This window comes from Manis javanica, chromosome 13, assembly GCF_040802235.1.
Source record: "Manis javanica isolate MJ-LG chromosome 13, MJ_LKY, whole genome shotgun sequence".
Taxonomy (NCBI): Eukaryota; Metazoa; Chordata; class Mammalia; order Pholidota; family Manidae; genus Manis; species Manis javanica.
The window spans coordinates 6,274,951-6,291,992 of NC_133168.1; the positions used below are offsets into that span (position 1 = coordinate 6,274,951).

The 17,042-nt window shown below is 33.2% G+C and overlaps 1 protein-coding gene across 8 annotated transcripts in view; it reads right to left on the reverse strand.

Moving 5' to 3' along the window:
• Nucleotides 1-3,232: 3,232 nt before the first annotated feature.
• GRIK2 (glutamate ionotropic receptor kainate type subunit 2) overlaps nt 3,233-17,042 on the reverse strand; it is a 577,367-nt gene continuing 563,557 nt past the window's right edge. For 4 of the 8 annotated variants that reach the window (XM_037012291.2, XM_073220908.1, XM_037012290.2 and 1 more), the window contains one exon: nt 3,234-5,942. In XM_037012291.2, coding sequence (XP_036868186.1) covers nt 5,778-5,942 — 165 coding nt within the window. In that variant the 3' untranslated portion in view covers nt 3,234-5,777. Of the gene's footprint in view, nt 5,943-8,213; nt 8,353-8,863; nt 10,001-17,042 lie in introns of those variants that run through there. The other 4 variants (XM_073220909.1, XM_073220910.1, XM_037012294.2 and 1 more) reach the window with 4 other exon arrangements.

Consider the following 17,042-nt stretch of genomic DNA (forward strand, 5'->3'; position numbering starts at 1 on the left):
TTTTTCTCCCTATTAGCCATAAAATTACAATAGAGATATTTTTTAATGCATAAAATTCCAAAAGTAAAAAGAAGAAGAAAGATGAGAATTTCAACAAAACTTTGAAAGGAGAAAAGCATATGAACAAAGATAGTTAACTAAGCAGACTCAAAAAAACAAAACAAAAAAAGAAAGAATCCCAAATGGACAGTGTGAAAAGCTGTCAATCAATCAGATTAGATCACAGAATTTTTCGAAGGCCCAGGCAGGAAGCAGTTGTGCAGCAGACATTCAAAACTAGTAGCATGGGAGGGAGAATACAATAAGTAGGACTTACTGAATGCAAACTGAAAACAATGGATTCCTTTGTTCCTCTCACTTTTCCTCAAAGTGTAGGGAATTAGTCTCAAAAGGGGAAAAAAGGACTCCAGGCTGCAGGGTACCAGGTTTAGCTGAAAGTCTCAGTACTTTATTTAAAGCAGTTGATTAAGTGACCTTAGTCATTCTGAATATAGGATGCAGAGATCTCAAGCCCTCTTAACCCATGCTTACCAGAACGTTGGCCACCAGGGTCCTAATTTCCCCACAGGAAATTAAAAGATACTTCTCAGGGGAATCTAACAGCCCCAAGAGGAGATATCCAAAGATAAGAACGTTTTGAAGAATTTATCAACAAATAGTGCATCCAGACCAATCTATAGTGAAGCTCAAATTAGTGATTCTCCCCTCCACTGCTATGTGACTAGAGCTTCCAAATCAGATTTTAATCCCTTTTTCTTAATCACTAATGGGTTGCTAAGAATTAACAAATGTCTGAAGAAAACTTCTGCAGAAAAATATGGAAGATAGAAATCCAAATGAGCAAAAAGAAAAATGCAACTGGGAGGTAAGGTGGTTCTGTTCAGGAAGATGGATGTCGTAAGATTGCCATTAAAGGTTTCAATGGAAAGAGAAGATATAACCATAAAACAAGAATTCATAGAAATGACAACAATTCAGCAGAAATAAAAAACTCCCTACTTCCCAAATACAATATTTGGAAGATAAAAATGAGAAACTGGAGAGTAAAGGTAACAAATTTAGACTCAACAGTTCAGGAGCTCTAATGTTAAGATAAGAGAAGCTCTTAGAGTGAACAGAGAAAGCAGAGAAAAGGAAAGTTTTCCCCAAATGGAAGGACAACAGTAGTTAAATTGAAAAATAAAGCAAAAGCCCAGTACAATGGGTGAAAGATCCATGCCTATCATTGGGATATTTCAGGAGGCTGGGGACAAAAAGAGATCAAACAAACCTAAGAGAACGTTTTAAAAACCATAAAGAATCAGGGACCTGAATGACCCAGGTTTGTCCACAGCAGAGTAGAAGTAAGCAAGCAGTAAAAGAATGTCTTCGAATTTACCTAGGAAGATGATCTTCAACTTAGAATTCTATGCCCAGCAAAACTAACAATTACTTGTTAATGTAGAATAAAAGCATTTCCCCATATGAAATGTATCAAAAAATGGACCTCTCTGGCAATCCTTCTCTAGAAGCATCCAAAATTACAGATAAACCTAGAAATGGAGGGCATATGTTATAGGCAACAGGGACTCTTCATGGTAAAAAGACTAAGGAGACCCCAGAAGGCCATGGAATGGAGGGATTTCACAGTAATAACTATGCTGTGGGCCCAGAGGGCCACTCATCAGTCCATACTGGAGCAACGTGACCACTCAGATTACAGATACACTCAGGACTGCCATGACCAAAATCCGGACTTGCTATTATACCACCTTTTAACCCTGAGGACAGGTGAGCCTGGCTCATATAGTTATCCAGACTTTGTTTGCCTTGATCAGACACTAATGAAATTCTTCCAATTCTTTCCATGCCTGTTTCCTGAAACACCTGGGCATTGTCTTCTCTCCATGAATGTATTCTGATTAAATCTGAATCTGCATTTCTGTAGTATATTTTCTTTAAAGAAAGGATTCTTGTTCCAGATGAGAGTGAAGGATTGAATGCATGCATCAAATTTTTCTCCCTATTAGCCATAAAATTACAATAGAGATATTTTTTAATGCATAAAACTCCAAAAGTAAAAAGAAGAAGAAAGATGAGAATTTGAACAAAACTTTGAAAGGAGAAAAGGTGAGTGACAATAAGCAGAGTCAATTAATATATAGAATAGCCCATTCCCGATGAACAATAATTTTTGGTGCATACAACAGCAAGATGCCACGATCCTGTTGTACATCTGAATTGTATACAATCTGCTGCATGTATATTGCATAACAAACATTACAAAGTTATCATTGTGCTAGATCACTTTTAAATCACTAGTATTTAGTACATATATGTGTTCATTAATAACAAGGAACTTACGTTTTTTAAAAAAACATAGCCAAGTTGCAAATATTTGGAGCATTGCACTTAATAAAATATGCTTAAAACATTTTTACATATTTGTAAAATAGAATATATCCCCTTAGTATTCTCACTGTAGTTAGGGTTATTCAGCTGTAATTATGTGAATATATCTCCTTGGTATCCTCATACTCATTAGGGTTGCTTAGCTAGAATATATATAAATATAAATTCTTGCATTTTCGTCTGGCTAGGGTGATTTAGTTGTGGTATATGCAAATATATCCCCCTGGTGCTTCATACTGGCTAAAATTATCTATTTGTGGTATGTGCACCTCTGCTGATTACCTGGAATTGTCAGGTAATCATGTCAATGTTGTTGACTAGAATAGATATTATTTTCCTCCCCTTATAATTTGAGTGTTAACACTAGAGAACAGTTTACTCCAACATACTGCCTTCTCAGAGAGAGGAGACGTTCTTTCGTTGCTTCAAATTATTTTGAAAGTAATCAAGAGTTTATGAAAATTAACAATAGCATCCCATATATGCATAAGCACCTAATAAGTAGGGAAATATCTGTTTCGGCAATAATGTGGAAACCTTTTACGAAATGGATAAAATTTAAATGTTAGACATTATTTATTCTAAATTACCTTTAGAATTAAGATATAATGAGCTTTTTATGCTTTCCAAAGTTTGTTAATTTAATTCTTTAAAAAAAGGCTGTCAAATTTTATCAAAAACCTAAATAATTATTTTCTGGCTACTTAAAAAAAATAAAAATGATCATTCCCTGCCTATTAATAGGTTAACAAACAAACTGAAATTAAAAAGCACTTTAAAATCCAATTAGAATCTGATAAAAATCTTACTATTTTATATAAAATCTGAATATTTCATGAGATATATTATTTAAGGCTATTTACCACTTTGAAAAATCAATGCTGAGATTTTTAACAGTGACATGCCATCTCTCTCTAAAATTAAATTTTGGGACACAATGATCATTTAAATATGAATTTTACTTTAAAGTAACCCGGACTCCAGAAATTCTGAAATCACTTGTGCATTTAATTTGTAATTAACTATTAGCAATCTGATTATGCAACTTTTGCAGAGTTGAAGAAACACTTCACAGAGCTTCATTTTCATATTTCTTATTTGCTCAGGAGTTCTATGTAAAGGGGATAAAGAGATACAAAATTCCAATTATAAAGTAAAATAGTCACATGGAAGAAAGTACAGTATAGGGAATATAGTGAGCAATACTATAATATATTCGTGTGTTGACCGATGGTAACCATTTATGGTGGTAAACATTTTGTAAGGTATGTAATTGTCAAATGTCTATATTGTACACCTGAAATCAATATAGTTTGTGTATCAACTATATTTCAATTAAAAAATAAAAATAAAATGGGTTTCTTTTTGCTTAGTAAAGTATGCTTTAATTTTTAATTTAGAAAAAGTTCTAGGGTACTAACGTCTAAACCACATCATTATTAATTGTTGATATTCAGCCTATCTCTCCCTCTCCTTTTGCTGATTTACACTGAATTATCAATGTACAAGGAACTTTTAAATTAGACATGAGTTGAACTTCAAATACAATAACAGTATGTGGTTTTATACAACCCTATGAATAGAGTTAATATCCGCCCATGGAAGAGATGAGATCATGACTGCTGCCTCTAGAACTGCCACTTTGCTCATTTAAACTACCTAACCCTAAGGATCACATGGCATAGTCCAGCTTTTCCTACTTTTGGGCAGCTTATCACCCGAAGAGTTGTCTTCTTTTCTCCAGGTAGCAGAGAAGCGGCCATCCTTGATGACCCAGGACTCAGGAAGTGTACTTCCCTTAATGCAATGAGCATATCGTGATTCATTTACCCATGCAAGAGAAAAATGAAAGTCAAAGCTGAAAGTAAAATGGACATAATTTTAATGAATTTTTTAAATTTTGTGCATTGGATTCAAACAGCAAACTGTGTGCACTCAACTGTTATCACAATGTTGTCGAGAGGCCTGTGTCTTCACCATTTCACACACAATTGTCCATTGCAGCATGTTATCGTCCTTGTGGAAGCCAGGGGTGTGGCGTGGTAAGCAGGGTGGTAGTGCACCTAGCTTTTTATATCCTCTAACTCGAAAATATTTCTCTGCTATGATTCCTCTTTTTCTTGATAAAAATAGTTTTCACCAAACGTTGGTGGTGCACACGCACTACCATTCATGCTCGACATCACACCCCCGACAGGAACACGTGTTCTTATTTTGTTGATAAAAAGTATTACAAAAATTTCCATACAAAAACTATTTTCATAGAAATCTTGCATTTCCACAAATAAACCTGAACATTTTTTTGAAAAAAAACTGCTCAAGAATTTTGTTCATTTAACACTGTGACTGTATTGATAAATGCAGTCCGCTTCAAAGTTCTCTGCACATATTTTTCTCTAGAACTTTTTCCTTTCACCAAGATCTACCCAGGCTCCATCAAGTTCATTTACAGCAGGAACAAGGGTTTGGATTAACCTATCTGAACGTTAGAATGGAGCTTCGGTCTTCCACATCACCATCAATACTCAGTCCTCGTTTACAACTTAGGACAAAGCTTGCAAAACATTATCCTTTTAAACTCAGAATCTCTGAACCTACTGTTGCTTTTATATTACTGGTGTAGGGCTGGGGAAAGGGTCTCTGGGGGCAATAGGTAGGGATATGGTAGAGTTGCATGTGCAATCTCCTGTCTTGGTGAATTCAAGAAAAATATTATTGCCTTGGTAACTGACATTTCTACCTCGGTCAGTGACACAGATTGTCAAAAAGAAAGAAAGAAAGAAAATACTGATGAGGATCTGCTTTATATTCCACTTGCCATGAAATTCAGATTTGTTTTGCATTACATTGTTTTCACATCCCATAAACACATATCATCTATTCACTGTTATACTGAGTAATCGGGGGCTGGTAACATGACCACCTCATTATCTGGGGGCTCAGAAGACTGTACTGTTTCTTTTAACACTACAGTTTTTGCTCATTCCAGGTATTTTTATTCATAATGTTTTTTTTTTTTTACTGGTTACGCTTGGGGCATTGATATTCCATCTCCTGGCAACAGTTGGACTTCAAAAGGAACCTGTAATTTCTTACTGGACTGCATTTGAAACCAGCCACGAGATGCGCATGTCACATTCACTCAGAAGAAGGGAGGAGGAGCCCACGACAGTGTAACCCTGTGTGACTGGGTCGATCCATGATGCTTGTACATCAAGTCTGATCACGGCAACTGCTTAGATCACAGAGTCTCTAGTTCATAGACACAGCGGCATGAGGTAACTCATTTTATTTTGCACAGGTTGCATATTTCCACAGGAAACATTCTCGCTAAATTGTTTGGAAAAAAGACGACAGTTTGTGCTTGGGTATTTGGTCTCCCAGCTTTACGCCATGGTCTCTTTACCTGGCAACCTTCTGTCGTTAAATGTGTGCATGTTGATGACTTCCTCTGTTTTCACGATCACCGGGGCCTGCGGCTTGTGTTTTAACCGGCGCTGGCACTGCAGAGACATCCGCAGTTCTTCCACCATGGCGCTACAGAAGGACCTCTAAGAACGACACGGAAAATGCAATGTTACCAAACAGACAAAGGGCGACTGTCCAGAAGCAACATTCAAATCATTCTCAACAGACTTGTCAACAGAGTAGCCTTGAGCTTTCAGAAGTTTCATTATAAAAGTGGTAACAGAACTGTTACACTTTTAATACACATGATAATTAAAATATTTCATCCAAGTGGGCTAGTTTAAAGAAAATCTCCACCTGATCACCATTATGAACTGCCTACTAGGAAGGCATGTATTCCACATCCAGTGAATACGATTGTCAGATGGAAAATCGATTAGCATCGTAAGATACAAATCCACCTTAAAATTTAAATACAAACTTATATATACAAATCAATCACCAGAAACCTATTTTTGATCTTAAAGGAAATGAAATGTACTATTTCTTTGATCATAACATGAGATAGGAAAATTTTCTTTAAACATAGGTTCTTCATTTTGCATCTCAAAACAGAACAAAAATAGTACTCACACACTTAGACATAAAAACATGGAAAATAATTTCTGGTATTCATTATATTTTTTTGTGATTATGCCTATAAAACATATGATTACTAACACATATCATGAAATGACAAATTATAGCACATTAAAAATCTGTGAACAAATATTACATATTTTTATCATCAGCTTGATAACTGAGATCTGGTAAATAACCACTGCATGATGATGAAAGTATATATTTTAATTTCCATTTCATTGGCAATATATTTCTTAGAAATTCTGTATATCTGGGGTTCATATGTAAAAACCCTTCAAAATTCCTACCATGCTCATACATATAAGTGAAGCAAAATTTGCTAGTCTCCTTCCCCAGTTAATCGAGATACATGTGTTAGTTACATTAATCAAATTCATGAACCAGTTGCATATTACAGTTAAAATTCAGATGGGCTGAGACTTGGGCTCTTTCTGTGCAAGAACTAAAAATGTGGACAACCAAAAAGGTGGACAAATATGAAAAAATCACACAATTCCATAAAAAGTGATATGAGAACATAATGAAATAAATCTAATCAAATATGCATGTGAAGGGGTGTTTTTTTGTTTTAGTTGTTACTGCTATGAGGCTATTTCCAAAAGAACACAGGACAAAAATATTTGATACTATATATATGACTTATGTTTTAAAAATATTTTGCATACATAATCTTTTATGATGTTCAATTTAATTCTTTGAATCAAAGTGGGCATCTATGTGTCAGAGAAAACTGACTCAGAGAGAGCGTAGGTTAGGCACTTTCCACAGCTCTCATCTGAGACCTCAGCAACACATCCCGACACACTATTTGGTGATTTTGAACCCTGCTCCTGGACCTTCTTGTCCAGTCCTGTCTGTATTCTCATTTTTGTTTTGTGAGTTCCTGAACAGTTTCCATGGTCGTCTTCTCAAATCTAGGTCTAGGCTATTCCTACCCAAAAGGCTTATGACCAGAATAATCTATTTTTTTAACATCACTTATTAATAACATTATTTTGTCCAAAAACAGGTGAAACCCAAGTCTCTTTTTCCCATCATGATTTCTGTGTTCCAGCTTTCCGCCTTCCTCACCTCACCCCAGTTCCTTTTTCTCTCCACACACCCTTCCCTGCTTGGACTGCCCTGGTTTCTCTCCTTTGCTTCTATTTGCTCTGGCCCCCTGCTGAGGTCTTACATCCTTCATAGCAATCCAACTGTATCCCTTCCTCAGGACGTGACTCAAACTTTAACTTATTCAGGAATTGCTTTCCAATGGACCAGGCTCATTATTCTCACTCAATATAGTTTTTTGTGCTCATTATCACATTTTTCTATCTGGGCCCTAGGTCTTCGCCGAATTGCAAAAAGCAGAGATCAAGTTCTCGTGGGACTGACTGTACACCCGCGTGTTCTTTAAGTGCTGACTAACGTACTAGCTACACAGGATGCAAGCACCTTAATTCTTATTCACTAACGTTCTTAATTCAATTGCTTCAAAACATTTTCTCAGAAGCTTAGTAAAACACCTTATGTATAAGTCATCTCATTAATTAGGTAAAACTTTGGTATCTGTTTAATAACATTAAATTAGTCAAAATAATTAATTTATAAGTGCTTGTAATGGGTGATGAATAAATGCTACATGTGAATTCCCCACTAACTACAGAGTTATTGTCATGCATTACTTATTATGTGTTAAATGACACAGTTCTGAAAATCATGAATTTCTATTAGAGAATTTATATGACACCTGACAGCCAGTACATGGGCATGTTTTTCTTGTCATTTTATACCTACTATTAGATGTACTTATTAAGAACATGATGATAATGGTGGTGAAGATGGTGATGATGACAACACTGTAGAAATGGAAAAATCTGACTCCAAAAGGGGGAGGAATACATAGTCTTGAGGTAACTTAGTCTTGGCTCTCTGTTGAAACATTTAACAGAAGAATTGATTAGATACTGTAACAAAGTCAAAACGTGATGCCATTGACACTTAAACATGTTATACGATGTGAATAATGCTGGTTTGAAATAAGCCTTCATTAGAAATGTATGAGTTTCCCAAATGTGAAATCCTTTATAACGCCCTCTTCTTGGCAAATTCAATTTTTAGGTATTTTGATATTAGTTTCAAAAAACATAATAGAATAGACTCATTGGTTAATTTTTTTTATCATACTAAGAGAATGGTCTAAACAACCGATATTCTTAATAAAAGAATCTTATAAATGTATATCCCCATTCAACTATGACATGACTTTATTTCCAATAAGTTAAGGAGTAAATTTACCCTATATTTAACTTCAGATGACAAAGACATATAAAACTCTTTTTAAGCAATTTATGTAACATAACATTTGTAATGCTAACATAAAATGTAGACCATAATACTTTCAAAGACCATAAACAACAAAGACCACAGTACTTTCACCTTTTATCATTTAAATTATCTTAATTATATTTACATATGAGAAACTCTGAAAATTATAAATGTAGCCCCACTGTTACCTTTTTAGTCTTGTTCTTTTTGATAAATCTATTAGAGAGTGAACAATTTAATCAACCAATGAACAGCTTTAATTATATATTGTCAAGTTACTATTATTAATTTTTCTCTCTGAAGAAGCTGCATTTTGCCCCTTCTTTTTTGATATGTCAATGTAAGTTTATCTGGAAAATTATTTTATCTCCATCTCCATGAGACAATAGGTTCTCTTATCACTTATAGACTGTATCTAATCTTTCACAAAACTATGAAAACCTTTAGATTTGAATAAGAGTTTGGAATCAACAGGGCAAGTTAAAAGAATTTAATGGTATCATAAAGTACTGTTCACTTGTAGCACCAGGGCAAACACATATTCCTTTCTATTTTTAAAGCATTAAAATACTCAGTCCATATATTGAATATCTAAGAATCTATAAAGTTGAAACTGTAGAGATGTTTGGGAAATACAGTTTCCCTGTGCTGTACGTTGCCAAAAAAAGTACCATGTCTGACTTAACAAAGTTCAAATTTGTCACTCAATAGAGACAAATTGTCTTTCCTACTTCATATAATGATTGGAATTTTTAAAGTCTCCTTTTATTAAACTACGAAATAAAGCTTTGAAAAACTCAAGTGTACTTTAACAGGAATTTCTGGGTTATAAAAAGAAGAAGGAAGGAGAGGAGAGGGCGAAGGACAGGGAGTGTAAGAAGGAAGCCAGGAGGAAGGAAAAGGGGAAGAAGGAAGAGTAAAGGGGAAGAGAGAGGTGGAAGGAAGGAGAGAAAGGAGGGAGAGAGGACAGAGGGGCTGAGGGGCGGGAAGACGGCGGGAGGGAGAGAAAACTCTTGCTTTTCACATCACTTCTTAGGGATGGAGCCCCACAAATTGTGTCATTAAATAAGGTAAGTTTCTTAGGGTGAAAACAACAGCAAAGATGTTTCTCCACATTCATATAACAGACTACAAAAAGAAAAAAAGAAAGGCACAGGATACTAACCATTATTAAAAACCTCTTTTAGTAAGTTTCAAAAGTTTACTAAACAGTGTCTGGATGGTAGGGTGGCACTAACCAAATAGAAGATTCCTGAAAATGAAAATTTAAATCTTTGAGCTGTTAGCATGTATAATTGCATTTAAATTAGTAAAATTCATTATAAAAATTCACTATATTTAATGAGGCAAGCTGTATTTACACATCTCTAACGGCTGAAACAATGATTCTCTAGAAATCTTAGAAGTATGAATTTGGTTATATTTACATTGCTTTTTAAACTGGCTATATATACTTCTTATTTTGAGTGTAAGAAGACAACATAGTAATCCACAGATTAATGTTTCTCAAGAATATCATTATTGGTGTGATTCTTAGTAGCTTAACTTTTAATTTATAGGTATGTTTCTATGATAACATCATATGACAGCACTTGAAGCATATAATTTTTTAATATTAGAAATCTAGTCATAAACATGCTCCACATCAAACACATATTTAAACTCCATTTTTAAGTTAAAACCTTTATATTGAGCAATGTCTTTTTTAAAGCTGCAACTGATGAAAAATAACCAGTTTGATTTTTTTAACTTTGAAGCTCATCCCTTTCATGTTGAATGTTTGTAGTCATTTATCACCTGAAGGAGAAATAATCATAGAATATTATACATGACTATCAAGTCTGGATTTGGTAATTACTCTTTAAAGAGGGAACTCTATTTTATGTGTTCTGCTATCCTATTCTCTGATAGTATAAAATTATGATATTCCAATATTCAACCATTTTGGCATACAGTTCTTATTTGAAGCCTTACCAACACATCTTAGAGCTGTCACTGTCAAATTCTGTAGCTCGATGTTCTAATACCATCTAGCATGTATCTGCCAAATTGTTCTGATTTGTGTTGACAATAATTGTTAACTGATTATGGATACCTAATCCATTCTCAGACACTTTTCTAATGAATTTCTGAAGCTGTGGGTCATTTGGCCAAGAATTCAAACCACACGCAGTAGAAATAAATTCAAGCAGTCATAGTGATGCCTAGAGAAAATTATTCCACAGGAGACAATAATTAAATTAACTAAAAAATAACTAATGTGGAATAAAAAGCATATAGAGTGTAAAATGCAATATTTCATATAAATACTGTATTCAATGAGGAAAATAAATGTTATGTAATGCAGCGCATTGCTTTGGACTTATGTTCTTTTTACTTGGCACTTTAAAAAATATCAAATTAGCTAATGCTACATACACATCAGAAATATGAATTGACCTAAGGCTTTATGAATGTAACAGTGAAACAATGAGAGATGAAAAACGACTAGTTCAGACTCATGTCAAAAATATATACAGCAACTTTGATCTTCAGAGGCAGTTTTAGAGCAGCTCTCATTTTGAAAAAATTATATTATTTGGATAAGCTGTGCAGCAGCACACAAGAATTTACATGCAGGTCCTTTCTTAACCACTGTAATTTTGCAGCTAGAGAAATTAAAACTCAAGAAGTCAATTTATCTATCGATGCTTAGGCACTTAACTAGTATCAGTGCTAAAACAGGAGCACGGTCCTCCTGGGTTCATCCTATGGATGCTTTGCTGTATCAATTTGCCTTATTAACAGTGATTTGAATTTCACGCGAGTCTTTTGCCTGGACTCTGTTAGTAAATGTTAAGTTTTGAATACTACATAATAAATCAGAAAAAAATTATGGAGCAAAAGCAATACTATTTTTTCTCAGTAAGTAAAATGACAAAGCATCCTTTAGCCTGGAGTATTTTATAATGATAAACATAACCAAAGATTAAGATATTCTCAGAAACCTTGACTCTAACAGAAACAGTTACTGAATATCTTTATATGTATTTTGCAAATACAATGAGACAGAAAAATGGGGCATCATTATAGGTTTTTACACTTCCTCTACTTAAGCTAGAAAAATCAGTAAGTAAGGTCAGACAAGCTTCAACACCTCTTTAGTCAATACAGCTATGAATGAATTTTAAGAAACAGCACTGTTAATCATCACATTCTTTCTAGGATTTACAATGATACAATTTATCAACAAAAAATATACAACCAAATAAATAACTAATGCTTAATTCCAGGAAAGCTCTCTTTCTTAAGGTCCAGCGTTAAAATGTATCAGCTTTATGAATAATGGTAATTTATATTTAAAAAACAGCTGTTTATTTCATGCTAGTCAAAAACCCCACACATATTAGCTATCTTAATTGTTAAACACTTTCATTGATGGTGTATTCATAGCCCATTTATTTATTTATTTTAAAGGATGAATAGAAAGGTTAAGTAATTTTATCCAACATTAAATAAAGTTGAGAAATGAACCCAAGTCTTTTTCCTTTCAAAATTGATGCTTCATGTCGAGGAAAGTGAAATAACTAGACAGTGCTTATAATCAAAGCCCACAGTCTATTTAGTTCAAACTCCTATTCCAACATTTTACTGATGCAACTTGAGAGAGAAAGACTATCATGAAAAACAGTTAAATATTCTCCTTCCATTATATGCAGTATGATATAGTGCAAATAGTGTTAGACAAGGCATCTTTGATCTTGGAAAGCATATTTGACCCCTGAGACACTTATCCTCATCTGCAATATATGGATAATAATATCTGCAGAGTGTTCAGGCTAACTCCATCCTCGAATAAGGTATTATACTTTAAAAACTTAACGCCATTTACAAAAATGTTGTAAAATTATCAGCTGTTGAGCTACAATCTTAAATTTAAAACACCATTTGTGGGTTAAAAGAGTATATAAACAAATCAGCCTTTTGCTGATTTGAAAGATTAGCAAGTAAATGAAGACTGGCATCTCATTATAAAGTATGATTTTATGTTCATATGTAAAAACATTTAAAGGAGCCATCCAGTCAGTCCTTATATAGATCATTAATGGAAACTGAGAGATGTGCTCTCAGAGAAGGGTAGTAAATACAAAACAATACAAAATGGACTATTTGTCCAAAGTTTATTTGCAACTTTTAACTTCTGAGTAGCAACGTGCATTTATGAGCTAAACTTTATTATACTGAAAATACACTTAAAACTTTCAATGTCTAAAAATTGAAATGCAATTAAATTTTATACATTAAATTAATGAAAACCACAGATACTCTGTGTAATATTGAAACTGCAATATTCAGCAATTACTTAGAAAACAGCAATTACTTAGAAAATGTAAATATTGCAATAAAATCATTACTGATTTAAAAGAGTGCTTGCATTCCTTTATCTTAATCAACAAATGGCTTCTTTTGAAAAGAACTGCTCCTGTTAGAACTAATTCTGCAACACTCTGAAAACAATTTGTGCATAAGGATGTATGAACAACTTGCTTTCATTCTTCTGGTTCCATGAAATAAAAACAGATTCTGCCAAAATGTTTGCCTTGTGAATAATCCTTGACCGCAGATTTAAACCAAACCACTCTGATTTTCTGCTCATCCTTCCCCAAATTGCACTGCTACATTCATACCCTTGTACTATGAGATATAGCTGCCTTCTACGTTCGTTACTCAACTATAGACTGAAGAACATTCTATTTGCCCTTAAACATTTTTTTTGACTTTCAGTGACTACACTGACTAAAATGGACTATATGCTTCAAAACAAAGATACTACATAGCTCTTAAAATGTACTTCAATTATCTTAGAGGAAAGTTAGAACAAGAATATATGTCCAAGACAGGGCTTACAGCTTACAAATTCAATATCTCATCAAGAACTTGTATTTTTATTTCTCAGACATATTTATTGCATTTGGTTTGGACTTAAATAATAAGAAAGGGAATATTTTTGTTAAGGTTTTTCCTGTAAAATTCCAAGATTCACGTTCAAAATGTTAAATAGAAATAATCGGTATAGGCAAATCCATATTCAGTTACATGGGAAAGGAAATATGTCTGTATACAAACCAGACAAAACAAAAATCAAACTATATAAAGTATATTGCTATTCTTCTAGAAATCAAAGGAAGATAGAATTATGTATATATTTTAAAAGAGAACATACTCAAATATTTAAGAAATAAAAACTAATTTAAAACAAATCAAAATTATATCTTAAAACAGTTTTATACAAATTAAAATTTTTACAATCACTTATAATTCATGCTTACAATCCCAACATATTATCTTGAAGAGTGCCAGGGAAAACAAAATTCTGTATATAAGCAGCTTTTCTCAGTTATAAATAAGACTTAGAAGGATCCCTCACAGGATTTTTCAAATAAACCTGCATAACTTGAAATACATTGATTATTGGTTCAGATATACAATAGTTTCTTGGATTGCCTACTAAATGAAACTTAAGTAGCAGTATTTTAAAACTAGGGAGAAGTTAAGGCAAAAAAGAAAACCAATTAGAAAATGCATATGTTAATTATTTACTGTTTCCGACATATTCAGGAAAGAAAACCTTTTTGAGTATCTTTCCAAATGATCAAGTTATACTTTGGAAAAATCAGAAAAATAAACACCAATTTATCTTAAAATTTGAATAAATTAAAAGCAATGTGCCTATGATGCATCAATATTTGCATCAAAATTAAAACCACTAGATATTTAAAAAATCATAATACACCATCTTGTGGGTACCTGAAAGGAATACAATTTACAGTTTAAAAAATTTTTTTAAGGTCTACATGTCTCAACATTATCTTCTGTTTTCAGTTTTAACCTGCCTTCATTTAAAAACGATACATTCTTCAAGCAACTTGGAAATATAGAAAAGTTATAGTCAGCAAGACCTATTAATTCCATTAATATTTTACAAACTATGTGCTATAAAAACATTTTGTGTTCACCTTTAGTAAAAGCAATAATTGTTATTAATTTTATCATCATTGTCATTAAAGGTAAGATCTGGCATGGAAAGATATTAACTATTCATAAATTTTATCCATAAAGTCCATATCCATAAAATTTATATCCAAGACTGAGTGTGTATTATATCTGCTAGCCTATTTAAAAAAGGTAGAGAATTTCATTTGTTCTTTAAAAATTACTGAAATACTATAGACTAAAGAAAGAAGAAAGAAATGGAGAAATGGAAGGAAAAAATGTAGCAAAGCACTTTGGGATGGAAATTGTGAGTAATACATCCTGGTTTACCTTCAACTTGCAAAACAATTCACTGCATGTTTGGTTCTCGATAAATAATTGTTGAGTAGATGAATCATTTCACAACCACCTCATTTTTACAATTTAAGAAATTTATGTCAAAGGCACAATTATAAGTATAAAAAAGTGTGAATTTCTGTATGTCCTCATGCACATATTTTGATAAAATTAAGGAATATATTTTACAACTAATTTTAATCAACTTAAGTAAAGTGTTAAACTGTGTAGTCCAACAAAATAAAATATTTTCTCAAGAGAAATGAAGAAGAATCGAGCCCTAAACCTAACTGATCATAATAAATAAACTTCAAATAAATCTTCAAATGAACTACAATTATTTCTTCACTTCAAATATAATAAACCTACCATTATTTCTTTTATAGACATGGTTCTTTTCAGTTATATAGAAATGTTCTTTTTTATTTTTATTCTGTATGAAAGATTTTTCTGAACAGATTGCTGGAATCAACTTTATGATTAATTCAAATAGAAAGAAAGATAAAGGTAAATAGAAGGATAATTGATAGATTGATCTATCTTATGCCAACAGACACTGTTTGAGAGTTTGGAGATACAAGCCAAAAACTCTAGGACTTTATCCTAAAGAAACTAAGAGTCTTATTGGGACAGTGGCATCCATACACACAAACCACAAATATATATAAAATGGTGTGCCAGGGGAGAATGCAGTGCATTGTCTTCAGAGAGAAAAAGTGTTTAAGCGTAATGACGAATGTAGTTTGAAATGCACAGCATGCCTTCCCAACATTCTCTAAGTGGGAGGAAATGCGTTTGGAATGCTGACAGCACCTGAAATCATTGAGGGAAGAAAATGAGATACACAGGTCATATTTTTTTTTTATTAGAATAGAAAATGAAACCCTAACACCTCCTTGTGGAGGAAACAGCCATTCCCTATGTCCAAACCCATGGTGCCTGTTCCTTAGGAAAAGCTTTCCGGACAAGCTGATGACTTGTCTTGAATGCTAATCTAAAATAGCTAGCGGGAGTTTGCAGGGTAAAAAAATGGACAAGTTCTGCTCAAGTCAAATGCAAGAGGATTTGAAAAAGCTGGATCACCTTGGAAAACTGAAAGTAATATTGTGTGGCTAGAATAAAGGTATAAAGGTGCAAACTGGGGAGATGGAGAAGGAACAATTTTGGAGAGACAGGGTCCTGACGTGGACAGAGACAGGTCCTGAGGTGCTGCGTCTGCTGACAAGGGAATTAGGATTTCATTTTGGAAGCTGTGTGGAATCAGTGTGAGTTTCTCGTGAACATGAATAATGGTGCTCATGTAACATCAACACAGTTCTCTCTTTCCAATGCAATGTTTCATCTGCTCTCAGTCAAAAAAGGAATATTAATATTCTTTTAAAAAGGTTTTGGCAGGTCATGCAGTTCCATAGAAATTCAAGAGAGCTGGTTGATATGTGAAAAATTCAACCAAACTACTTATTTATAATAACAATGAAGAAGGTTATTTTGCAAAACTAAATCCCCACATTCTTTTTTATTAAACAGAATGTTTATAAAATAATTGTGCATAAAGACATGGACAATCTAGATAAATCATATGAATAGGACAGGAAGAAACAAGGGCAGAAGAATACTAAATATTAATCAAGATATTAATTTGTTTTATTTTAATACTGGGCTGTACCTGAAAGAAAATTACAGATAGATGATTTGAGATTCTAACTAGAACATAAAAATCTCTTCTATAATTTCTGAACTCATTTTAAGCATTAACTAACCAAATATCACATTTACTAATAAATTATAGTAAAAATTGGAATTGATGATTATTTTCATCTTTGATTAGTTCTTTGGATTTGATTTCAAAACTCATTTTGCTGTCATAAAAAGGATCATAACATAAAAAGTGTACTTAGACCTAATCATCAGTCACACCAGTGATTAGCCAAGTCCACAAATATTAGCCATTTGAACGCTATGTGAAAATATATCATGTGATTGTC